This window comes from Embiotoca jacksoni, unplaced genomic scaffold, assembly GCF_022577435.1.
Source record: "Embiotoca jacksoni isolate LCO1_2020_lvr unplaced genomic scaffold, fEmbJac1.0.p SCAF_4, whole genome shotgun sequence".
In the NCBI taxonomy this organism is placed as follows: domain Eukaryota; kingdom Metazoa; phylum Chordata; class Actinopteri; family Embiotocidae; genus Embiotoca; species Embiotoca jacksoni.
This window is the reverse complement of record NW_027185392.1, coordinates 2,254,993-2,279,254: the sequence shown is the minus strand read 5'-3', so window position 1 is coordinate 2,279,254 and position 24,262 is coordinate 2,254,993. Positions and strand designations below refer to the sequence as shown.

The 24,262-nt window shown below is 43.3% G+C and overlaps 3 protein-coding genes and 1 non-coding gene across 6 annotated transcripts; 1 reads left to right on the top strand and 3 right to left on the bottom strand.

The window, feature by feature from the left end:
* The first annotated feature begins 104 nt into the window (after positions 1 to 104).
* Positions 105 to 6,747, top strand: aplf (aprataxin and PNKP like factor). Its single transcript, XM_069168296.1, has 10 exons — positions 105 to 350; positions 856 to 927; positions 1,834 to 2,003; positions 2,276 to 2,420; positions 3,186 to 3,315; positions 3,404 to 3,594; positions 3,716 to 3,999; positions 4,260 to 4,385; positions 4,575 to 4,621; positions 5,050 to 6,747. The coding sequence occupies exons 1-10, from the start codon at positions 258 to 260 to the stop codon at positions 5,250 to 5,252; spliced, it is 1,461 nt and encodes a 486-aa protein (XP_069024397.1). The 5' UTR covers positions 105 to 257; the 3' UTR covers positions 5,253 to 6,747.
* Positions 6,748 to 7,675: 928 nt separating this feature from the next.
* On the bottom strand, positions 7,676 to 11,668 carry prokr1a (prokineticin receptor 1a). Its single transcript, XM_069167520.1, has 3 exons — positions 11,505 to 11,668; positions 10,973 to 11,425; positions 7,676 to 8,636 (listed from the first exon to the last, which is right to left on the bottom strand). Exons 2-3 carry the CDS (start codon positions 11,398 to 11,400, stop codon positions 7,928 to 7,930), a joined length of 1,137 nt encoding a protein of 378 aa, XP_069023621.1. The 5' UTR covers positions 11,401 to 11,425; positions 11,505 to 11,668; the 3' UTR covers positions 7,676 to 7,927.
* Positions 11,669 to 17,518: 5,850 nt separating this feature from the next.
* trnar-ucu (transfer RNA arginine (anticodon UCU)) lies at positions 17,519 to 17,610 on the bottom strand. The gene is given in 2 exon segments: positions 17,519 to 17,554; positions 17,574 to 17,610. It is a non-coding gene; the product is annotated as a tRNA-Arg (tRNA).
* Positions 17,611 to 19,244: 1,634 nt separating this feature from the next.
* On the bottom strand, positions 19,245 to 22,961 carry snrpb2 (small nuclear ribonucleoprotein polypeptide B2). 3 transcript variants are annotated; one of them, XM_069167098.1, is made up of 7 exons: positions 22,891 to 22,961; positions 21,959 to 22,030; positions 21,296 to 21,468; positions 21,051 to 21,185; positions 20,497 to 20,532; positions 20,311 to 20,399; positions 19,245 to 19,642 (listed from the first exon to the last, which is right to left on the bottom strand). In XM_069167098.1, the coding sequence occupies exons 2-7, from the start codon at positions 22,020 to 22,022 to the stop codon at positions 19,483 to 19,485; spliced, it is 657 nt and encodes a 218-aa protein (XP_069023199.1). In that variant the 5' UTR covers positions 22,023 to 22,030; positions 22,891 to 22,961; the 3' UTR covers positions 19,245 to 19,482. The 3 variants fall into 3 exon arrangements, with proteins under 3 accessions (XP_069023199.1, XP_069023198.1, XP_069023200.1); XM_069167097.1 differs by having other exon boundaries at positions 21,959 to 22,107; positions 22,891 to 22,924; XM_069167099.1 differs by lacking the exon at positions 22,891 to 22,961 and adding an exon at positions 22,808 to 22,825.
* Positions 22,962 to 24,262: the final 1,301 nt, after the last annotated feature.

Genomic DNA, 24,262 nt, shown 5'->3' with positions numbered 1-24,262 from the left:
TTTTAAATTGGACACTTTCAAGGTGGAATTCGGTTAGTGAGCGGTCTGCGCAGACTCGTCATCATCCCGGAAGTTTTGAATCGTGTAGCTCAGAGGGGAGCTGTTTCAGATGAAACGGGAGTCGGAGAAGCCTTTTTTTTAAACCCTGAAACTACTTATTTCTCCTGATAAACTCCCAGAAGTCCCTGAATTTCACACTAAAGCCGTGTGTTATTGTGTGTTCTCCACCGGTGCCTCCAGTCCCGCCCGCTGAGCTCATGTCCGGCTTTAACCTCGTCCCGGTGGACGGCGGGGATCCCGTCCACCTGCCGCCGGGTGAGACGGTGCTGGGCCGGGGTCCTTTCCTGAAAGTGAGTCCCTGTGCTGCCTTTACTCTGATGTTTAGCGTCACTGGTAGTTATATCCTGGTTTATTGAAGTGTTCTATGAGTCTTTAAAGTTACATTCTGGCCCATGAAACACACATTATACAGATATAAACAACACAGGAAGCCAGAGGAACATCAGCTGAAGGCTGAAAATATCTGTCAGAGTGGAGCATCCTGTCACTGATCTGATACATTAAGCTGCAGAAACCTGAACACAGAAAACACATGCAAAGAGTTTTAAATTCTAATAATAATAAAACACGATACCTGTTTCCCTTCAGTGATATTATCTTGAAAGGCCTCTTGATGTTGTGGGTTTTCTTCTGTTATAGGTGTCTGATTGACCTGCTTTTATTTTTTGCATTTTTATTACCTCTTTAATTTGTGAGACTTGTATCTGGTTGTTTTGAATATCTATGAATTCCAGGTGACATTAGATGATGACTTTTGCTCTGAATGTCGTGTCCCGTGTCCTCCTGTTGACCCAGATCAATGATAAGAGAGTTTCCAGAAACCACGGACTTCTGGAAAACCTGAACGGACAGCTGCGTCTCAAACCGGTATGTTTTTAAAGAGCTCCTCACCTCATGTGAACATACACACACACACACACACACACACACACACACACACACACACACACACTAACCTTTCATTCATTATCAGCTTCCTCCTGCTCTGTGTGCTTCACTGTGCTGCGATCAACAGGAACACTCTCTGAACTGAAAAATAAAATCACTGACTGTACATCAAATAAGGTCTTTAAAGAATCCACATTTAATTTCCAAACATTTGGTTTCCTTCCTGAAGACAAACAGGATTCCTACTCGTCCTGGAATTCCTAGAATGTTCTGAAATTATAAAAAGTCTCTTCCACACATGGAAAGTCAGGGGATTAGGTCATTTTTTTAGGCTCAGTCCTGGATTATCATAGTTTGAGTTTTAGTCTAAAAACAGTCCAAAACATCGGTGAAAAACTAGTCCTAAAACCTCACGAACTGCTATGATTTTGTCTGATCAGCAGAAGGTGACAGTTTTTCATTAGAGGTCATTAAATTCTACTGTTTATGTTCTCCAACACACATTACATCCACAGATCAATATGAGGACAGAGCGCTGCAGACATCAATCACACTAATTCATTATGGTTGTGTTTAAATGACCTAAAGGTCATTGAATGCATCAGCACGCCTCAAATCATCACGTCAGAAAAACAATTGACATTCTGTTTTCAGTCCCGATGAGGAATCAATGACACGTGTGATGATGTCACAGAAACCAGAGTTCATGTCTCTGAGAGCAGCCGGAGGCTCGGAGGCAGAGTCACACCTTCATCTTCATCACTGCTTTATGAAACAGATCATTTGTAGTTTATAAAGCTGTTAATAATGCTGTAGACAGCAGGGGGCGCTGCAGCAGACAGGGTGAACACTGACCTTTAACCCCTGATACATTTCCATCTTCAGACCCATCTGAACCCGTGCTTCGTCCAGTCCTCCCTCACCGACGACCCCCGACCCCTGCAGAAAGACTCCTGGCACCCCCTTCATCACGGAGTCTTCCTCTCCCTGCTGCCAGGTCAGCACGTCTATGAAGTGGCGGCGGTGGGCGGAGGCGAAGAAGAACACACTCCCAGGTACTCTTCACGTCCGGAGACGTTAACGCTGCTCATTAAAATGAGCCGAATTAAATCAAAGCTGCTGCATCAAAGTCCGTCTTTTATCTTTTACACGCTGTGTGGGTTTAAATCTGCTGACTCAATGAACACAAACATGAGTCAGCACATTGATTCATCTTCCTCTCTCCTTTGTCCTGATGCTACCTCGCTGTTTGAAGTCCAGATCAAAGGAATGGAGAGGACACTCCAGAAAACATTAAGCATTCAGGTGTCTCTCTCGCTCTCTGTAGGAACAGCCAGATGTTTGAAAACAAAGAGGAGGAGCTTCCAGATGTGACCCCGCCTCCTGCTGATGGACAGGACCGGGACAAGACTCCGCCTCGTACACCAGCAGCTGCATCGAACGAGAAGAACGGCGGCAGGAGTTTAAATCAGGTTTGTTGATGGATATCTGAATCTCTGTCTGCTGGAAACTGACCTGCAAATAAAAAAAAATCGATTTTCTTTTCTCTAAAAACGTCGTGAACAGAATGAAGTGACGGGGTTTGTGGATAATGTGGTATTATGATGGGAATGAGGAATATGTTGAATGAGTTTTCTCCACACTTCCAGCTGTAAGAGACTGAACTTTGTTTTAGTTTTGAATGAATATGATTTAAAAAGCATTTAAAACGCTTATTGTGACAGCAGATGTAGTCTTTGTTTTCTATATTACAGACTGTCTGTTCTGTAAAGCTACGACACTTTTAGACACTTTTAATTACTTTGAGTTTCTCTAAGTTCAACACAGAAAGAAAAACAGATTACAAGGCAAATATTTCTGGGATGTGCAGCAGGATTATTATCACAGGAAGTCAGCGCAGATTATTCTTCAGCAGGGAGAACTTGCAGGTTTTTTCAGATTCCTGCAATTTTACTGCAAAAAACTCACTTAAAACTCCACAAATTATATCGTAATCCAGAGAAAACCCGCCGCCAAATCAAACATTTCTGATCGAAACAATCGCAAAATAAGTCGGCGACATCCTGGAGGAACTGAAATGTCATCAATAACGGCAGGTTCACCCACATCGTTCATACGAACCCTTCAACATGTCGGTGTCGGTGATTTCTGGAGACCCAGAGGTGCACCAATCACAGGCTGGAACACACAGGCACCTTAGCCAGTCACAAAGCAGCTTTCTCTTCTGTTTCCTGCAGGGACACTCAGCTCTATCGATGGAGGGTGATCGGACCGCCGTCGCTGCATCTACATCCAGGAGAAGAGTTCTACCTGCGTGGATGATGGCGGCCGTCGCAGCGCCGACGCGGCCGTCCTCCACCCCGAAAGGTAAAGCGTCGTTTTATTTTCGGTACCATCGAAACCGTCGCGATTCTTCATGAAGAATGTTTTAACGTGGACGTGACCCACTGAACAGGAAGAGCAGCCAACATTATGAGCAGCACCAGCTCAGCTGCTGCACCGTCAACTAGCACCACACAGGCCACGCCCACTGACACCTCCTTACCTGAGGAGGCGGAGCTCAGCGAGGGGGAGGAGGAGGTGAAGAGGCCGAGGAAGATGAGGAGGAAGATGAGCGATGGAGCGGTAACTCCTCACGACAAAACAGTTGAGTAGAGTCTCGAGAGTTTTGTATTTGTTTTCTGCTTCCTGTTTACTTTACAAACGAATGTCTTTTGTTTTTGTTTGAGTCTTTAATGAAACTGAACTGATGTCCTGTGAATGTCAGGACGTCCCCTCAGAGGAGTCCACGGTCCGGTGCCGGAGTAAACCCGGCAGGTCCGAGGTGAGCGACGAGTCCGAGAACTTCAACATCGACGTCGAAGCAGCAGGAAAAGGAAACGCCTCGACACAAAGGGTCAGCAGAGCTGAGAGAGAAGACATGAAGTCGGAAAACCAACCAACGGCCAAACGAGCAGAGTCTGTCGGGTCAGACGGAGGCTCTGCATCCGCCCCGGTTCCGTCCAATCCCCGGGTCAGGACGCCGTGTCCGTACGGGAAGGACTGCTACAGGTAGGCTCTCCTCCGCCGAACAAAACAACAAGGTTCAAGGATGAGATGTACTTTTTTTATTGAAGTGCTCTTCAGCTGATGAAGAGGAAATAAAAGCTTCTGAAAGCAGCTGCCTCATTACAGACTGAAGTTCTTTACCTCGCAGATGCTCAATTAAAAACAGCACTCAGTCGGTATGTCTCAGATCACGTCCTCAAACCAGCAGCCTCAAACCTGGCAGTTAAAACAGAGCTCTCGTCTCGTCCCTGTTTGTTTTCCAGGAAGAACCCGGTTCACTTCCAGGAGAGCAGTCATCCCGGGGACACCGACTACGAGGAGGAAGACGAGGATGAGGAGGAGGAAGAGGCCGACAGACCTGAGTGTCCCTACGGCACTGACTGCTACAGGTCAGACACCCCGGTACCAGACAGAGGGAGGGACAGCAGGGGCCTGATGGGAAACCTGATGACTGATTTCATGTGGACAAGTTTTATGTTTTAACTGTTGACCTGTGAAGCTCTGCTGCGTCCACAGATGACGTGAGTCCTCACAAGTCACAGCGGAGTGTTTATCGTGAACTTTGTTTTCTTCTGCAGGAAAAATCCTCTTCACAGGAAAGAATACAAACACACAAAGAGACCAGGTACGCTTCTGTCCGATTGAGAGTATCTTAAGTATCAAAACTTCTTTAAAACAGAGTTACTGGTTATAAAACGGGTTCAAACTGGTTTTAGGACCGGTGTTAAAACTGGCTTTTGGACTGGATCAAGACTGATGTGGACTGGTTTAAGACTGGTTTTGGCTGGGTTAGGACTGGTTTTAAGACTCGGTTTGGACTGTTTTTTGGACAGGTTTGAAGATTGGTTTAGGGCCGTTGTTAAGACTAGTTTTAGGACTGGTTTAAGACTAGTTTAGGACTGATTTGAAGACTACTTTAAAACTGGTTTAGGACTGGTTTAGTACCGGTGTTAAAAATGGTTTAAGACTGGTTTGGACTGGATTTAGGGCCGCTGAGGTTCTGATGTTTTAGGAACAAATGGAACAGTTCTGTTCATGTTCATGTCTCTGCAGCTCGAACCACTCGGCCCGCCGCCCAGCAGACTCCCGACGAAGACGACGAAGACTTCGGGGACGACGACAGCTTCATTAATGACGACAGCGAGGACGCGGGCGGAGACTCAGACTACGTCCCCCCGGACTCTGGGGACAGCGGTAAGGAGGACGTCAGTGGACTGCAGAGAGAGGCGAAGGCCTTTCTGAAAAGGAGGAAATAGATGAAGAGGAGTAGGTAGATGAAGAGGACTCCGTCTGTCTCTCTGTTTGTTTTCACCAGCTGAGAAGGTTCACGTCCAACAGGAAGTCCAACACTCAACATGTTGAGAACTTCAAGGTAAAAAAAGCATCGGGAGAAATTACCTGCAGCTGACTCATCAGGACTTTTCACAATAAAAGTCTTAGAGCCCTTTTACAGGTCAGGTTTGCTTGTACTCTCCAGACGATGTTAGCCCATGTCTGTATGGTTTTTCACATTAAAAGCCCAACAATAAAGGAAAAGGAGACAAGACTTTTAATTTGAAATAACATGCAGACGTGGACGGACAGTGATCAGGAGTATGACAGAGACAACAGTTTGTTTGTCCTTTACCGTACTTCCTGATCGATGCCAATTTCCTGATGGTTTTTCACATTAAAAGCCCAACAATAAAGGGAAAAGATGCAAGACATTTACTGTGAAAAGTGTTGAGGTTTATTTGTGGTTGTTGAACATCGTTCAGGGAAGAAGAACGCGACTGGTTTTGTAGTTTTATCAGGTAACATGGAGGAGGTTTTGGTTCGAAATTCGACCTTACAAAATAAAAGCCTTGTGAAGGTCTGGAGGCGTTTAATAAAGTTCTGCTGGACCAGAACCGTTCCAGGTCAGGTTCTGAGACGGTCTGAAGATCTGCAGGATCTGAATAGCTGAACTCCGACGGCCCTCCGAGCTCGGCGGCCTCTCGTCTGTTTACCGACATCGTCTTGAAAGATTTCCAGGTTCGTCGTTTGTTTTGCTCCCAGCTGCCTGGCATCGCCATAGCAACCACAAGCTGTTTGCCGTTTTGAGTCCGAGTAGAAATAGGAAGCGTTCTGTGTTTGGGTTTGAGTCCGCCAGTCGACTGTCGACAGGTTCTGCCGCCACCAACCAAACTCTGGGCAGCTTTCAAGGTATTCTGAGAAATAAAAACTTTTGGAGCCACAATTATCATCAGAGCTGCAACAGTTGGTCTATTAACTGATTATATGATGGGAAATTAATCAGCAGCTCTTTAGCGATAATTAAATAAAAATTTAGAGCAAATTTTAAACACTTTTTAAAATATTTTTAGTTACTCAAGTATGAAGATTTGATGCTTTTCTTTGTCTCACAGGAAAACTTAGTTCAGACAAACACGACCTGTGAAAACTATTATTTGATGTTATGAAGAATTTTTGCTAATTTACAGACAAAAACAATCAATAATGGCCTCCTAAATTTTTATCTCCTTGTGGGGAATGTTGATTTTTTTTCAGGGCGTCGTTTTTCCCGCTAAATAAAAAAAGTCCCATCAGAGTTCATCGTCTCAGATCTGTTCTCACTTTCTGAGCAGCAGATTTTTCCAAAGTAACAGTAAAAAAAAAAAAGAAAAAAAAAGTTCAACTTTAATCTTAAAATGTATTGTTGTATGTTGTATTTTATGTAAAACACATTTCTCAAACTGAAAAATAAAAAAACGTTCTTTTACTTTTCTTTAATTCTCCATTGTCGCCTTCTCTTTCAGTGTCCGTTCGTTTCTGAACATTTTGTTGACGAGAACAAAACGGATTTCACCTTTAAAACTAAAAACATGTTTTACTTGTTTCATCTGGTAACGAGTGGCCTCCGAATTTTTCTCCCACATGCTAAAAGCCTTCCACTTATTCCACATGAAACAGTCCGCAGAGTGGCAGCTCCGCTTTGATGTTTCTTCAAGTAGTTAAGGAGTCGTTGTCATGGCAACACCTCTGTGCATCTAGCTGCAGGACTCTCAGTCCTTCTGTGACTCTGCTTTGGTTGTTGAATCATAAAATACCGTAAACGCAAAGAAATAAAACACCAAACATAAATAAATCAAATGGAAATATTTGATCCTGCTGACTTTAAACGTAAATACATTTATTTTTTATTCCTATAGAAACAGAAGAGAGGTTATGGTTTTCAGCCCCGAGTAATGTCTGAAGGTTCTGCTTTCAGGTGTGACAGTAAACATGCAAACATTTCAGTTTTGCAGCGTCGTCAGGACGACGAGCCCAAACAACCCGGCGTAGGGATGAAGAGCGGGATCGGTCTGGGTCACATGATCAGACACAACACCCAGTTTCCAGGTGAAACCGAGAACACCACTGGGCCTCACAGCAATGCTCTCTGGGAGATGTAGTCGACCTCGTCAGCGACACAGTTTGCACCTGACTTTGTACAATGGAGAGTTTTAATGGATCGTACTATTGATCCAATCTGAAGAGCTTCACGTCCACCTGAATGCTGAAAGACTCCGATCAACGTTCAAACCAGAGGACCCGACACACCTCTGTGTTTAATAAAGTTCCTGATCCGTCAGACACGAGGGACTCCTTCAGACCTGGTACCGTCCTACGAGAGTTAGAAGTAGACCCAGGTTTAGTCCCCGAGTCTCTCCGAGTGTTTTCGGTTCCTGCGGTGGAAGTTCGTAAATGTATTCCAAAATGACGATGAGTGTCACATCCGGTACGTACTTGTTGGTCCATCTGAAGATTCCTGGAAGGTTATTTCCTGACCGCAGGTGAAACCCTGGAGCGGGAAACCAGCTTCTGGAGGTTCTTTGATTCATCTCCGGAGTCTAGACGTTGGCCGTTTCCTCTCAGTTTCTCCTACTTCCTGTCGGCTGCTGATCTCAAAGCTTCGGCACTGCCTGAACCTTCAGAAGTTCGACCTCAGCCGAGCTCCATCCACGTCCTCCGTCACCCGCAGGGAGGACGTCCGCGCCTCCCCTTCGTCCACCAACTTGGCAGCCATGAAGGTCACCAGCCTCAGCGGGAACTTGCCGGCCTTCTTCGCGCGCTTGGTGCTGTTCCGGACACTCACGAAGCAGAGCGTGTTGACGACCCCGTTGCTCATGGCGATGCACTCGATGATGTAGAAGGCCACCAGGGAGTTCCGGTACCTGGAGATGAGGGTGGGGTAAAAGTCCCGCAGCAGGGCGTAGCCGTAGTACGGCGCCCAGCACAGGACGTAGGCCACCAGCACCAGGATCAGCACCACCACCGTCCTGCGACGCCGTCGCAGCCTCTTCCGGATCTGGTCCGTCTGGAAACCCGGAACGTCTTTGAACCACAGCTCCCTGGAGATGTGGGTGTAGCAGACGGCCATGACGGTCACGGGGCCCACGAACTCCAGAGCGAAGATGAGGAGGAAGTAGGAGCGGTAGTAGACCTGCTGGTCCACGGGCCAGATCTGAGCGCAGAAGGTCTTGTGGCTGTGACCCTCCACGTGTGGGTACGTCGTCTCCGAGGCCATGTAGGCCGACGGGATGGAGATGAAGATGGGGACGATCCAAACCGCCAGGATCACACAGTATGCCGTCCGGTGCTTCATGCGGGGCTTCAGAGGGTAGAGGATGGCCATGTACCTGCCGAGACACACAAAACACATCAGGTCCGTCAGAACACTCAGAGGTGACGACACCAGTCCCGGAGGCTTCGGAGGGGCTTTCAGGTTCTTTAAAAAGACGAATTATATCGCGGGAGAAGTTCGTGCTAACTTTACTCTCACCACTTCTTTGCAGGTATATACGAGAAACACCTTTGACTCCAGGAAAACAAATATAGAGCTGCTCCAACTGAAAGACGACGACCCCGAGACACCCTGAGATCTGCTCTGTCCACACTTGATTGGTTGACGATTGGTTCCAGTCGGTGCTTCCTGCTGGCCGTAGACCTTCAGTTCATTTAGAGCAGCCTTTAACCAACTCTACCACCGCCGCCGTTGTTGGAACAACTTCGACGCCATCGCATTTAGCCACGCCCGTTGGTCTCTGATTGGTCCGCCCTTCAGAGTGGCTGAATAAACCTTCATGTGAACAGGTTTTCCAGATTTTGTATCCAAAAAAGTCAGTTCAAGACTAACTGGGTTGGAAAAACAAACTCTAGGTCTGAAAAGTGACGCCAATGCAGAAGCGCCTTAAAGTGTAGTACCACTGAGGGCCACTAGGGGCAGTCTCCAACAGAATCCCATTCAAAAAGCATCAAGTTCTCTCCTGAAAAACAAAGTCAGTAAATGTTTTCCACAAGTCATTGCGGCGTCACAAAGAGGAGTGAACTCTCGGTGGAGGTCTGCGCTCTGGAGGATTGATTTCAGAGGAGGCATCACGATCAGACGCTGCGTTTGATGTGGCGGCTGGTTTCTCCTTCTGGAAACAAACCTGAAAACTGATGAGCCTTGTACGTTATGTGTTGAACCGTCGAGAAAGACTCCCTCTGCCAGATGCTTAGCTGTGAAGGTTACCCATCATCCCCCTCTGCCGATGCTTCTTCTCATGGTCGTGGATGTCTGACATGCGTGATAAATGAAACATGCCGGACCGCTGGCTCCGAAGTGCGAGCTGCAGCCGAGGATGGATGACGCTCAGAAGCAGCTTTTATTGCATCTCAATATAAATCGCGTGCAGTCAGCTCGTTCTCGGAGTCCCAAGGTCTGTTTGATGTGGAGCAACCGTGGAGGTTCCTGCACAGCGTCACCTGCTTCACTCCCGCTTCTTCAGGGTTTGAAGAAGCGTCCCGACTCCCAGGAGACTTCTGAGCTGGATCCAGTTCAGTCAAACGGGCCGAAATATTTACTTCATCTCTGACATGCTTTCATTCTGTTCTCCGTTTTACGACCATTTATAAACTATATTTAATGATCTCACTGAGATTGAGACAGAGAAGTAGTCATTACCAGGTCAATCAGCACACGGAGACAACGAAGGCCAGAAAACACAGGAATCAAAAACAGAAATAGGAGGGATACACATTTTTTTTTAATTAAATAATAAAGCTTAAAAGTTTAAAAGAAGAAAATATTCCAGCTGAACGGCAGGTCGATGCACAACACCTGAAACATTTTTTAGTTAATGAGGACATCTAAAACTTACAGGTCAGACGAGATGGAAACTTTAACAGCAGAACTTCGTACGTCTGTTCAAACCACAGACTGTATATGAAAGTGGACACAGCTTCCTGGTCCGGAAAATGAGGCGTGAAGTGTCTTAAAAGTGTAATACCACTAAGGACCACTAGGGGCGGTCTCCAACAGACTCCCATTGAAAAAGCATCAAGTTCTGTCCTGAAATGCAAAGTCAGTGAATGTTTTCCACAAGTCATTGCTGTGTTTCCATTATGGTTTCCAATCAGATCACTCACATCCACCGCTAGCTCCTCCCACGCTCGTCCAAATATGGTCACTCCCGGCTCCCAAAATAAACAAGACGGCTACGGCGGACGTCCGAACTCGAGGCTTCGGAACGGCAGGAGAAAAAGTTGACTTACATCATCAGTCATTTCAGTTAACGCCCCAAAACCCACACCGGTTTACGTTCAAGTGACGGCGCCGTCTAGTGGCCAGGTTAAGTCAGGTGACGTAGTTATAAGAGCCACAGTCTGAGGAGGTCTGGGTGGACGGACGGGTGCAGGCAGCCTCCTCGCTCCTCAAACCCGCGATCAGGGAACTGAGACGACCTTTGAAGGGGTGGTTCCCGGATCAACTGACGATGTACCCAACGTTGTTCTGATCGGCCCAAATGTGACTGTAGCAGGAAACGTTACTCTGACTCAGCCTGTGCGTCCACCACCATTTTTAACCAAAAAAAAAAAAAAAAAAAAGACTAAAAGCTTGGAAGCAGAATAAATTAAGAAAGATATGAATGTAGGTTTTTACATGTCGGTGGTCATTAAATAAACCTGACCCGAGTGTGATGAAGGAACCCACCTGTCCACAGCGATGGCCAGCAACACGTTGGTGGACACGTAGAGCGACACGGTGCGCAGGTAGTTGGTGGAGGCGCAGAGCAGCAGGCCGTGATCCCACGACAGCTGCTTCACCACGTAGTAGTCGAGCAGGAAGGGGCAGCACACCGCAGCCACCAGCACGTCCGACACGGCCAGGTTGGCGATCAGCAGGTTGGTCAGGTTCCTGAGCTGCTTGTGGCGGGCGAGGCTGGCGATGAACAGGCAGTTCCCCACCCCGCACACCACTATGATGCCCACCAGCACCATGGCGATGACGATGGTGGCCACGAAGAAGGCCTGGCCCCGCGTGGTGTCCGGAATCTCGTCCAGAGGGATGTCGTAGTCCAGGACGTCGCTGGCCGGGAAGTCGTCCGTCAGAGCCAAGCTGCCGTTGCTTGGGTCGGCCATTTTGGATCAGGTCAACTTGCTTCGGCTGTGAAAATGAAAAAAAGATTAATTTCACATGACGGCTTTGGGGGAACTCTAAATCTCTGATTTAATTGTTTGTTTACAACTGTTCGGAGGCTGCCTGGAGGTTGTCATGGTAACGTCACCCATTGGTTTGTGAACGTTATGAAGCCTCTAGTTCAGATTCTGTCCATCATCATCTTGCTCGTTTGGAGCGGTTTGGAGCAGGAAGTGACCATATTTGGACGAGCTGGGGGAGGAGCGAGCGGTGGATCTGACTGATCTGATTGGAAACCTGAAGACACTACGCCCCGCCCACCGATAGCTGTGACCTGACTGCACCACAGGCCTGTCAATCAAACAGACAAAAACACTTCTTTTTGAAGCTTATTTTTAAGATTATTTTCAGATGGACCGCCAGAAAACTAATAAGAAGGAGTGACTTTAGCTAACAACACCGAGATAACTGGTGGGAGATTTACTGACTTTGTATTTCATGAGAAGTTGAATGGGAGTCTATGGACCTGGAGGCTTTTTTTTTTTTTTTTTTTAGAGCCAACCTCTGGTAGTGCTTGGTGGTATTGCAGCTTAAGGCTTAAAGAAAGAAAGAAAAAAAAAAATTCTTGACTATATAAAACAGCGCCCCCTTCAGGGCAGCTGTGTGCTTTGAAATGAATCTACTTCCTTTTCAGGAGTGTTAACCCGCGGCTGCAGCTGGTCGCAGCAGACGGACTGCGGACGAGGGGTTTGACCGGTCGGCAGCTCGTTGTCAGCTGGATGTTTTCAGACGCATCATTTTCACGGTCCTGCTGATGGAGTCGCCGGGTTACGCTGCTCGTGGAGGGTACTTGTTAGATTCGTCCTGAGGACGGGGAATGTTACGTCTCGGCTCGGAAAACCTCTCAAAGGGGCGACACAAGAGCTTCTTTACCAAACCGTGTCAGGAGCGAGCGGATCCGATTCTTTATTTAAAGAGCAGGAGTCTCTGTTCACGTTGTTCAGTTGTTGTTGCAGCTTAAAAAAAAAATCATCTGAAACTCTTCAAAGATAATACACACACTGTGCAGACTGTAGAGAATGGAAACGATGCTGCTGCACCGCAAACAGTTTGAGCTGGTTTGAAAATATTTCATATATTGTCAATTTGCACTTTAAATCAGATCCAATAGTGTATTTACATGGTTCAGTAAAGGACACATCACCATTTAAAACTGCTCTGCAATCAATACATCGGACTGGCAAACAGGAAACTGATCTGTTTTAACTTCCTGCTATTAGATAATAGTAACAATATTATAAATTTGTCTGATATGTTGTTTCTGTATCAGTTACTGCTTCTGTTTTTATCTCTCAGTTTGATTGTGTTTCATTTGTGTTTTTTTGGCTCTTTAAATAAATAAAAATTCTTACTTGAATTTCCGAATTATGGTTTATAATTCAGAATATGACTGCATGATTATGACTAAAATAAAAATTATTAAACTCCCAATCAGGTGTTATAATGCAACACTTCACTGCCTGAATTTATTATTAAAAGGTGTGTTTTTAGAATTTTTTTTTTTTAATCATTTATTTTGTTTTGTTCATGATATATTACAAGTTTTCCTCTTTTATTACAGTACTATTATCAGTTTGTATTTTTATTCTTTGTTACTACAGTGCAGGGTTTCTTGTTCAGATTGTTCTGAGAAGAAGAATTTTATTTCCTTGTATTGTAAATGTTTTAGTTTTGTTTCTTTTCTTGTCATAGATGGACCTCCATACACAGATTGCAAGTTTGTTCCTGCCAGAAATAAAATCACGAAACAAAAGATTATAAAAATAAAAACAAACCTCTGAATTGTCTGAAAATTGTCTTTCAAAATATGATGACGTGTTATATTTTTTCCCAAATGAAAACTTGGATTTCTTATAATATTCTGCAATTTACTTTTAATGTGATTTTGATGAATGAGCTTCCATACACCAGGTACACTTACACATAACCTATAATAAATCAGTGATTTAGTCATTTAGAGTAAAAATATTTGGAGTTACAGACACTGAACACCGGTCCTTGTTTCCATCTGGTGGTTAAAAACTTTTTTAATTTTAGATTTTATGTATTCTATATATTTTACATCTGCAACAGGTCAATTAATCGATTAGAGGATCAAAAGAAAATGAATCGTCATTGTTTAATTCAACATGACAAAAGAAAAGAGAAAGTTTTTTTTTTTTTTTAAAAAAGGAGCAAATCCGCACAGATTTTAAATTTAAGGAATCTTTGCATAAAAACTTATTAATAGCTGCCAATAACATTTCTAATGAGAGTATTAACCAACATTACATTTTTAAGGTCCTCATCATTTTTTGTGAACTGAAGCTGTCAGTGAGATGTGGTGGAGTAGAAAATAAAAACATTTCAGCAAAAGCTGATTAAAATAATTTTTCAGAAACTCCTCTGATTATTTTCTGGAGAAAAATTATTTAAATTCATAAAATTCCTTCTTCGTTTCCGCCAAAAACAGAAAGATATCCACCAAATATTTAAAAAGATGGAGCTGTTTATTCAAGTTCAGACTGAAACTGAATCCAAAGGCAGAATAACAACATTGTTTTAAACTTTTAACCTCCTGAACCGTCCCCGAGCTCTTGTTAAAAATCACATCTAAATTCTATCGAAACCACATTAAAATGCAGCTGTGATAAACTGAACAGCAGACATAAATATATGATGCAGAGCCAGATGAGAACAAACAGCAGCTGCAAGTATTTTTCCACGTGTCAAACAGCTCCTGGTAATATTAATAAAGTTTCAAAAGTAAAAATCTAAATCTAAAACGCAGGATTATAAAGCAGTTTTTCCGCCAAGTTCATCTCGAACAGATAAAAGGAGAGTTTGTGGAATAAACAAACAAAAATATGAAATATTGTTCAGTACAGACCTAAAGCTGCTTCTCCTCCGCACGCTCCTCTCCTCTGAACGACCAGAAGAGCTCGAGCATGGGCACGTACACGGCGTACACTCCCCGCCTTCCTCCAGCCATTCCACATTTCAGAAGGAATCACTTTTCTCTCGTATGAAGACGAAGCAGCAGCGGCGACGTCGGCGACCTGAAGAGCACGTGCTGACGTCCGGCAGCAGGTCTGAGTCTGCGCAGGTGCACCAGCTGCTCTTCATCACGCGCTAATCAGGATCCGAAGAGACTCAACATCTTTCAGTTGTCACGAAGTGTGGAAGCAGGAAAATATTATTATCACTCTTCTCATTCTGCTGTTTGTCCTTCACAATTACCCACAATTCAAAGCGACGCCTTCACTCTCTGTTTAATCCCTACCGAACGTCCGAACTATTGGTCGTGAACTTAGATGATGAAACGGACAACAGGACATGATGCGTTCAACTGGAACTCGTAGTTACGATGTATGTGGTTAAGTCGTAAAACAACCGTTACCAGGCGACGGCAAAGGTTGCTACGTGCTATATGGGGTCGAATGTACTGTGTACGTGAGAGGAGTCCACATGAAGGAACACCAGATGGTCAGACAGGCTTCTTATTCAATGTCCTCTCGAGCTCTATATATTTATTCATAGAGATCAACAAATTTCAAACGTATGCAATGACAATTTAAAGTGCAAAAAGTGATTCTCTAATGTAACGTGTTCGCTGTATTTACGCTGTTTCTTATTTACCATGTTTAGAACGTGTCAAAACATTCGAAGTGAAGTTCTCACAAAAGTAAATATCCATCACAACAAAAATACTTGTATCAAACATATAATGTGGGAAATGTCTCTAGACTAACTTAAATCTAAAGTTACCAAAATAAAACTACATAGATTCACATTATCCTATTTCATTCATTCATATACGCTGTAATAATTAACTTAAATCCCACTATTTGATGTGATAAATTGGTATTTAACCCATACTAGCTGTTTACAGACTTGCAAAATGAACAAATATCTACTGAGAATAACGAATACATTTGGTGGCAAATTACACAAAATGGCAAACTGTATACTTTACCTGACGGGGCTAGCAGAGACTGAAGAACACATAACTCGTGAACTTACGGCGAACATAAACCAAACAGACTTAACATGAAATGAGCCCTTTTCACATATTGAGATGAAATGCTTCTTTATAATGAAACTCGACACGTACGCTCGTAGCTGCTGACGCGACAAAAACACGACACAGAATCAATTCAATCAACGTAATGTGTAAACATTCAGCTTGAGGTGCTTTGTGGATTTTCACACATCACTAACCTGAAAAAAAACAGCATAAAATGATGAGACAGGCATACAGGTGGCTTCTTATTCAGTGTGAGGAGACGCAGCAACCAGGCGAACACCCACGAGGCACGAGGTCGCGAGGCCAAACGCTGCACTGCCACCTGCTGGCCATAAATCAGGGCAGACTTTTAAGTAGGCCCATAATAAATCACCGCTCTTAATCAGTTCATTTTAAAAGTTATAGAAACAATCGACATAAAGCAACTTCTCACTAAAACAACTTAAACAAAAATAAAATGTGACCATACATTTTGTGTGCATTTACTTGGGTTTAGCTGTTTGTTAGCTGTTAAGTTGAGCTTCAGTCAAACATTAAAATAAGAGAAAACAAAAGTTAAAATAGGATAAAATTGTTCAACACAGACAGTGAAGTCAAGAAACCAACGCTCGGGTACGATGGCGTGTTCAGTACGAAATACAAACCTCCAATCCCGTCATGTGTCCATGGAAACAGAAGATCCAACCTCTGCTTGACGTGAGGTAACTCACTTTCCCGTGAGAAAATAACTGCACATAACTAACATTTGCAGAAGTGTGGCGTTTCATCCCACTCAATGTGGCGGCTAACGGAGTGAGAGTATGTAGGGCTGGGATTGGAAATGGGCCAAATCTCTATAACGGTACAAATCTCCAACATCGATTTAACCTTTAGTCTTTTGTACGGAGGCCCGGAGAGCTCAAAATACATCAGCTGGAGGAAACATCTTCAACATGTGACAACGCGGAGCGGCATTTGGAAACGTCCTGTTTTCTGTATTTATTCTAAACACTGCTCTGTGTTGTCAGATCAGTGAAAGATGTTTTGGTTTTTTTTAGTTGCAGTGTGTTGCTCTCCGGGCCTCCGTACGTTCATTCAATAACAAAATCAGAGATCTAAACTTTGTGTTGACGAGTCCAAACCTCCGTTGTTTTAGGTGAATAATAAAACCTGAAGCAGCAGCAGCAGTTGTTTCTCCGCACCGACCTCACCGACCTCACTCTGCTCTGAATGTGTTCGGGTGATTCGGACCTTGACGAGGCCACAAAGACGAAATAACTCAACACAAGCTTCTCCTGGCCAGAGCACAACATTTCTTTGCGTGTTGCTGCCGGCTCTCGGTAAATCTCGGCAGCCACGATGTGTTTACGAACACAAACCCTTCTGTTGATTCATAGGTCTTGCTGCTTACGTGGAGCTGTTGGGATAAATCACAGGGCGGAGACGCTTCACCTCCATATTTCAGTGGAAACGGTGAAACGCCGACAGGCTGAGGAATGAGACCAACAGTCGAGCTCGTTCGTTCCTCCTCCCGTTTGTGAGTCAGAGGTTAAACAGACGTTCGTAATCGCGTGACGTCGGTCGCTAGTGTGAAGCGATGCTGAGAAAACCGTTCGGACCTGCTGAAGAGTCCCTGAGCTGCTGACCTTCACCTCCCCGGGAACCGACGACCGAGTTCAGCCTGATGGTGTCGAACCTTCAGAACGTTTCTTCTGTTATTGATCCTGAAAAATTTCTAATTAAAAAGGGTTTTTTTTTTCAAAGCAGGAGCAGGAGGATCAACAACCTCTACATGAGGAAGTATTCCAAGTGTCGTTTCTTGACCAACATCAGCACCTGAGTTCCACACGTTTTGTGAATGGTATGTGAACATTTGTGATTTCACCGTGGAGAAACATCAGATTTTGGGGGATATAAAATCTTCAACAAGCCCACTTACAGCCAAGTGTTCCTGAGCCCACGCAGTAATTCCCGCCAGAGAAACAAAGCAGTGCCAAGCTGATAAAGCTGTTCTTTCTCTCAAAGACGACAATATCCATCTATTAAATCAACATGCTGCATTAAAGATCATGTATTGACTCTGGTGGGACTCGAACCCACAACCTTTGAATCACTTCTTCAGTGTCTAACTAGAAGTCCAATGCGCTATCCATTGCGCCACAGAGCCACATACCCACATACCAGCTGGAGGAACCTGGTGTTGGTAACTGATTTAAACTGCCAAAGAGGGAAGAAGAACACAGACTGAATACAGCAGGGAGGGAAGGACAAGGAGGAACAGGTGAAACTAATCAGGGCCAACAATCATTCATTAAAGACAGGAAGTGAAACAAAGACAGACACAAGAGGCGAGTCATTTCAAAATCAAACAGGAAGCACAAAACCCAGACTGACCTGAAGACTACAAAGCAGAAAAGAAGTCCAAACCAGAACAGACGACTCAGAAGGTCCCAGTAGAACTCAGTGTTGACAGTCTGACTCTGGGGGACGAATTCACGGTGACACAGGTCCAAACCATACCAGCGTATTTAAGGAGAAAATGGAGTTTCAGTTTTATTACATCTTCAGTGTAAAGTTAAAATTGTTTCCCAAATTACACAAAGTCTACGGGTCGGTTGGACCTGTGGGCGGGGCCCATAGGGGAAACGCTAAAGAGCATGTGCAGTAAAAAAAAACAAAAAAAAAAAACTCCTGGTATCATTTGGCTCTTATATCCGTAGTCTCAGATCGAATCTGTCCCCTCATTTTGAATTACAGCAGTTCAGACTCAGACAATCTTCCTCCATAGATTGCAGCTGTCGTCTGAGTGGGAGTTAACAGAGCACAACACACGAGGGCTCATGTATCAATGGCTGATCGATAACTGGAATACAGCAGCTGAAAACCAAACTGATGTTGCCGTCATTCGTCAAGGTGACATATGGACCTCAATGCCGCAGAGTAAAACCCAGGTCGGACTGCAGGAGGACGAAACACAACTATTGTGATTCCACTTTATTCTCCGTTTTATAAAATATAATAATGACTCAACAAGTAAAAAGCAAAAACTGCCACAACGTTTCAACAGGAGCTGCAGCGATTAGTTTATGATCAGTTTGTTATTGGTACCATAAATAGGGTGCGTGTGTTGATGATTGACAGGAGGCAGCTTTCTGTACAGGAAATGAAGGATCGTCGCCATCTTTGCTAGTTTGGAGCAGGAAGTGACCATATTTGGACGAGCTGGGGGAGGAGCGAGCGGTGGATCTGACTGATCTGATTGGAAACCTAACAATACTATGTCCCGCCCACCGATAGCTGTAACCTGACTGCACCACAGGCCTGTCAATCAAACAGACACACCCACAAAAACACATCTTTTTGAATCTTACTTTGTAATTAATGAGGGATTATTTTCAGATAGACCGCCAGAAAATTAATAAGGAGTGACTTTAGCTAATAACACCGAGATAACTCATGGAAAATATTTATTGACTTTGTATTTCATGAGAGAAGTTGAATGGATGGTCTATGGAGCCGGAGGCTTTTTTAAGCCAACCTCTGGTGGCACTCGGTGGTATTGCAGCCTAAGACACCTCTGCATGGGCCTCATGTTTCAGACCTAGAAGCTGCGAACACTTTTATGTAGTCTGTGCCTCAAACCCAAACACACTATGCCCCACCCAACTATAGGGGAAACCTGACTAGTGGTCCCCAGCGGTATTACACTTTAAAGCACTTCTGGATTGGCTTCAGTTTTCAGACCCAGAGATGACGAACATCTTTTCAGCCATCGTAAAAAACTCTCACTTGAGACAACAATTGTGTAAAAGCATTTTATTTATTTTTTACAAAATTAGATGTAGCCCAGAAGTTTTCCTCTCCACCCAAGAAAAACAGATTTTAACCAAAGAACATGTAGAAAAAAAAAAAAAAAAAAATCTGCGTGGGATTTACAAAACTAACATGGAAATCCATCCGTCCCCCTTCTTCGTCCTCCTCATCCTCTTCCTCCCACTCAGAGTCTCTTTGTGACCCGTCACCGACCACACTTGAGGATCTACTTCTTGGCGTAGGTGATCTTCATGGCGCAGGTCGCTGTGATACGGAAGCCCTGCAACGCGTCTTTCGCTACGCCCGCCTGAGTGTCGCTCTCAAACTCCACGAAGGAGATGTCGTGTTTCCCCGGGACGAGTCGCACCTCTTTGAAACCAGGAAACCTGCCAAGGACAGAACAAAAACAACAAGCTGTTTATTCACTGAGAATATGGAGTAAAAAAAAAATTACTTTAGTAAATTAGATGCAGAAAAAAAAAATTAAATCCAGAATGGTAATTGAAAGGGACTTAATTAAATCTTCTACATTTCCAAGCAATTTTTCTTATGTTATTTATATATTTTTTAAATGTATTCATGTCTGCGTCTCTGTAAATTAAGTGGTCGGCCCTATAATCAGTCTAAAGCAGGATTGGTCAGTTGGGGGACCCTCCGACTTTATTAACTACAATATATAAATATACAAATAAATGTAGAGCGGCAATAATAAAAGTATGGAAATAAATTAATGACATTAATCTTTAAAATGATTTATGTCTTTTCTATAAATAAAATGTGTCTGTTTTGTTCATAAATTTAATTATTCACTTTGCATTTATTTATTTATCCTCATGTCTCATGTATGTCCTTCGATCACAATAACAACATCAAACATCACGTCATAAATGAGCTACTGAAGCTGTAAAGCTCATTCCTGAGTTTGTTACCGGAAACCAGTCGACCCCGGTTCAGAGTCGGGATGAAGAACTTTTAACACCAGTTTCACAAAGACAGACTTTAGTTAGACGCTGATCTAACAGACGTAATCGTGTCTGCAGGAAGAAGAACTCACTGGTTGAAGAGCATGGACAGCATCATCTCGTTGGTCTCCTCGGGGAGGTTACTGAGGAACAGGATGTAGTTTGGCGGGTTGTCTGGAACCTGAGGAGACGACAGAGAGACGCGTCACTCCGAGCTGTTCAGACCTCATCACAGACAGCAGAGAGAGTTCATACAAACAGGAAGTAAAAACCCTTACCTGTACGGCAGGTGAGTGCACCAGTGCAGTTGATCCCTGCAAACAGGAAATGGGACAGTGACGAGTCAAAAAAACAAACAGTTGACCGACAGTTTCTGTTTCTCTCCACTCTCACTGCCGATTCATTACTAACTTTAATAAATTAATTAACAATTTATTTAAGTTTGTTTACAACTTCATTTACAAGTCTCTGATGACACTGAAGCTGTTCCACGTTCTAACAAGGACCATTCAACCATGTTTCCAACACTGCCACCATCAGGTTAAATTGAGAACTACAATACTGCCTTTTAGGTAGGTAGGTAGGTAGGTAGTTACTTTATTAATCCCTAAGGGGAAATTTTTTTCGCTACAGCAGCATTTATAGATACAGGAAAGCAATAAAATTTACAACAGAAAAGTCAGATACAGGTTGTAACTTTGACTTTGTGTAATGAAACTATGAAACTTTCATGTATAAAAACAAACAGAACCCCTGAACTCCAGTTGAACTGTACAGCCACAACATGACATTGAGCATGTTTAAAGCCGCTGCGGTCAAAAGCTTCACTCACCGCTGCTGGTTTCTTGGCGAGGTTCGCAGCTGGCTCCTGAGCCTTCTTCTTCTTGTCCTTCTTCTTCTCCTTGTCGCCGTATGTGCCCTTCACCTTGGCGATGACCTCGGAGTCGGTCTTTGCGTACTGTATCCTCTGGAAAACAACAGGACACGAGCACATTAAAGCTCTGACGTCAGTGTAGCTGAGCGTGGACAGGACAGAGACGAGGATGGGACGAACATGGCGTCGTCGCGGCAACCTACCATGGGCTTGTTGTAGAAGGGGAAGCCCTGCAGCTGCCTCAGCGCATTGGTGGCGGCGGCGAGCTCTTTGAAGACGACGAAAGCCTGTCCCCTCATCTTCATGGTCTTCATGGCCACGATGTCGATGACCTGGCCGAACTGAGAGAAGAGCGCGTAGAGCGAGCGCTTGATCTCTGCAGGACGAAGAAGAGGAGAAGAAGAAGAGGAAGAGACTTTGTTTGTAGACATTTCCTGACACACAACCAACAAATTAGCTCCATCTGCAGCGGCATTCATCTGCAGATTCTCCCCATCTATTAAATCTCAGAAGACCCTCGTTCGTCTCTCTAACAGTTTAAAACTAACAGCAGTTTATATAACTAAATGTTTGTGTTCCAGTTTATAATTTATGTTGTCCCATATTTTCTGTGTACCTTTAACCTCTTCTGCACCACCTGTAATGTCCTGTTTTGTATTTTATTGGATGTAATCGACGGTAGAGAGCGGAGCTAATCAAAGCGGCAACCGGTAATCGACGTGCCCTTGACGTGTATTTCTGTCATCTTGTTGATCAGGTCACTACCGAAAAAGTATTTTTCATTCCAACTGTTTTAATGAAGGTTTGATCAGCTGGCAGCTTTCGTGTTGATTAAAGCTCTGTAAACTGAATGAACGCCCACTGACCTTCTTTCTTGACTTTGTCATTGATGTTGTTGATGTAGATCGTGTGGTTCGGTCGGATGTCCATGGTGGAGTCTGAGAAAACAGCAGCAGTTCAGCTTCAACCTCTTCATTCACTGAAATCCTCTTTTCAAACTCAGTGCTGGATGGACCTATCAATCACAGCCTCATCAATTAATTTCCAGCTTCATCGAACACACATTTATTAATTTTTAAGTTGTACATTGGTTTTACTAGCGTTACAATTTTAACCTGGAATGCAATTTTGTTTTATCTTAATTTTATTTTGTTGATTTATCTAATAAAACATACAGATACATCTGTTAAAATAAAGATAAAATAGAAAAACTGCTGGAAACATTATTAATACGAGTGTATAGGTTGCTGTGACTGAAATAAAAACTAAAAACGTGCCATGTTAACTTTGCATTTGTACGTAAATACAGCAGCAGCAATAATAAACAATAATAATATTCCTATAATTTTTTAAGCACGTTTAACGAATAATAATCTGTATTTTTCATTGTATTTTTGTATTTGTTCCGCCCAGAGTTCAAAACAAAAAGAAACGTCACAGAGCAGCTTTAAATGCGACAGAAAACATCATTAACATTGCATTTCCCCCCCCCCCCGATAGGAACCTGGTGATTAGGCCGGTTCAACTTCGTTTACTGCTCGTTTTAGTTGTTGTTGCTCAGTTTAAGATGATGTTAGCATTCGTTAGCTTAATGCTAGCCAGCTACATTCATTCGCACTGTTAGCTTAGCAGCATTAGCCTGAAAGCTAAACCTTTTTGCTTCTTTTCACAGCAGCGGATTTTGAATAAACACGAAGCCTCGAGCTTTTATCTACCTCCTCCCCCCCACTAGTCCGGCTCCTGGGTGAGACTGAACGCAGACGATTTTCACACGAAGCTGGATAAATTCAACACTCACCTCTCCGCTCACACCGCTCATGTACGACAGGAAACACAACGCTGCTGGCGCCGGTTGCCGCTTTGATTAGCTCCGCTCTCTACCGCCACCAGCAGGCCGGGAGGAGAACTGCAGGCTACTGCAACACAATACATCAGCAGTTAAAAGATTACTATTGTGCTACACAGTGCTGGAATAAGTAATCAGATAACTGAAGTAAAAGTACCAACACCACAAAGTTAAAATGCTTTAATGATGGTAATAATCCATAACTCAGAATATATCAGTTGACCACTGCCACTGGAAATACGCAGTTAATCAAGTTAATTAATTAAGTTAATTTGGAGCACTTTCTCCAAAAGACTCCTCCAGCTCCGCTGTCACAAGGTCAGATACAGGAGATCATTCCTGCGGACCGCAATAAGACTGTACAATAACTCACCTCTGGTAAAATCCATCACACAACAATAACACTGTTGTCTGTGTTCTTGGTTGTTTGTATATAATATATATAGATATATAATGTACTGTTTATACTGTGCATTTTATATTTCATATTTTATATTTATATTTTTTACTGCTATTTTACTGCTATTTTATTGCTTTCTATTATTCTATTATTATCTATTGCTTCCTGTATGCTGCTGTAGCGAAAAAAATTTCCCCTCGGGGATTAATAAAGTAACTACCTAACCTAACCTAACCTAATCATATTTTCATGTCATGTCGTGAAATCTTTCTTTTTGTATGTAGAGGAACTGACATTCATCTGTAGGATTGCAAATAATAATAATTTTCAGTAGTAATGAATTAGCTGTTTCCAGATTAATCAATGAGTCATTTGATCCAGAAAATGTCAGAAAACAGTGATAAATATTCATACAGCCCGAAGTCGTTACATTATTGGTCTATTTAAGCAACTGTGCAAATTCTAAAAATATTTAGTGAACGGTTGTCATAACTGTTTGTTCTCTAACATGTCAGAATACAGTGAACAGTATCCATCACAGAACATTTAATTTAAGCAGCAGATTGTGAAATTGTGAAAAGATGGAAGCAGGAAATTTTGGGCATTTCTTCATGAAAAATAATCCGTAGATACCAATAATCATTCAGTTTAATATTCTGGTGGTTTCCATATAAAACAAGTACATTTTGGGCATTTTTACTTGAAAATATATATTACTGAAGTGTATTACTGAAGTTGGTACGTTCATTGAATTTTGTACATTATAAAAACATTGAGGTAAAATCACATGCAGGAGTATTTTTGGAAATATAAAAAACGAGTGTTAGATTTTAGATTTTTCTCTTTCTGTCAATCAAAAACTTATTGACTTATCGTTACAGCTCTAAAGTCTTGTGTATCTAAACACTTTAAAAAAAAATGTTA

What these genes read in the sequence shown, in the direction of transcription:
- prokr1a (XM_069167520.1), bottom strand. Translation starts at nt 11,400, where the DNA reads ATGGCCGACCCAAGCAACGGCAGCTTGGCTCTGACGGACGACTTCCCG. An exon ending in CTGGCCATCGCTGTGGACAG is followed by an intron (nt 8,637 to 10,972) that starts GTGGGTTCCTTC and finishes GTGTCTCGGCAG; the next exon opens with GTACATGGCCATCCTCTACC.
- aplf (XM_069168296.1), top strand. Translation starts at nt 258, where the DNA reads ATGTCCGGCTTTAACCTCGTCCCGGTGGACGGCGGGGATCCCGTCCAC. An exon ending in GACAGCTGCGTCTCAAACCG is followed by an intron (nt 928 to 1,833) that starts GTATGTTTTTAA and finishes TTCCATCTTCAG; the next exon opens with ACCCATCTGAACCCGTGCTT. An exon ending in TACGGGAAGGACTGCTACAG is followed by an intron (nt 4,000 to 4,259) that starts GTAGGCTCTCCT and finishes TTTGTTTTCCAG; the next exon opens with GAAGAACCCGGTTCACTTCC.
- snrpb2 (XM_069167098.1), bottom strand. Translation starts at nt 22,022, where the DNA reads ATGGACATCCGACCGAACCACACGATCTACATCAACAACATCAATGAC. An exon ending in TGACAAAGTCAAGAAAGAAG is followed by an intron (nt 21,469 to 21,958) that starts GTCAGTGGGCGT and finishes TTCGTCCTGCAG; the next exon opens with AGATCAAGCGCTCGCTCTAC. An exon ending in CCTTCTACAACAAGCCCATG is followed by an intron (nt 21,186 to 21,295) that starts GTAGGTTGCCGC and finishes GTTGTTTTCCAG; the next exon opens with AGGATACAGTACGCAAAGAC.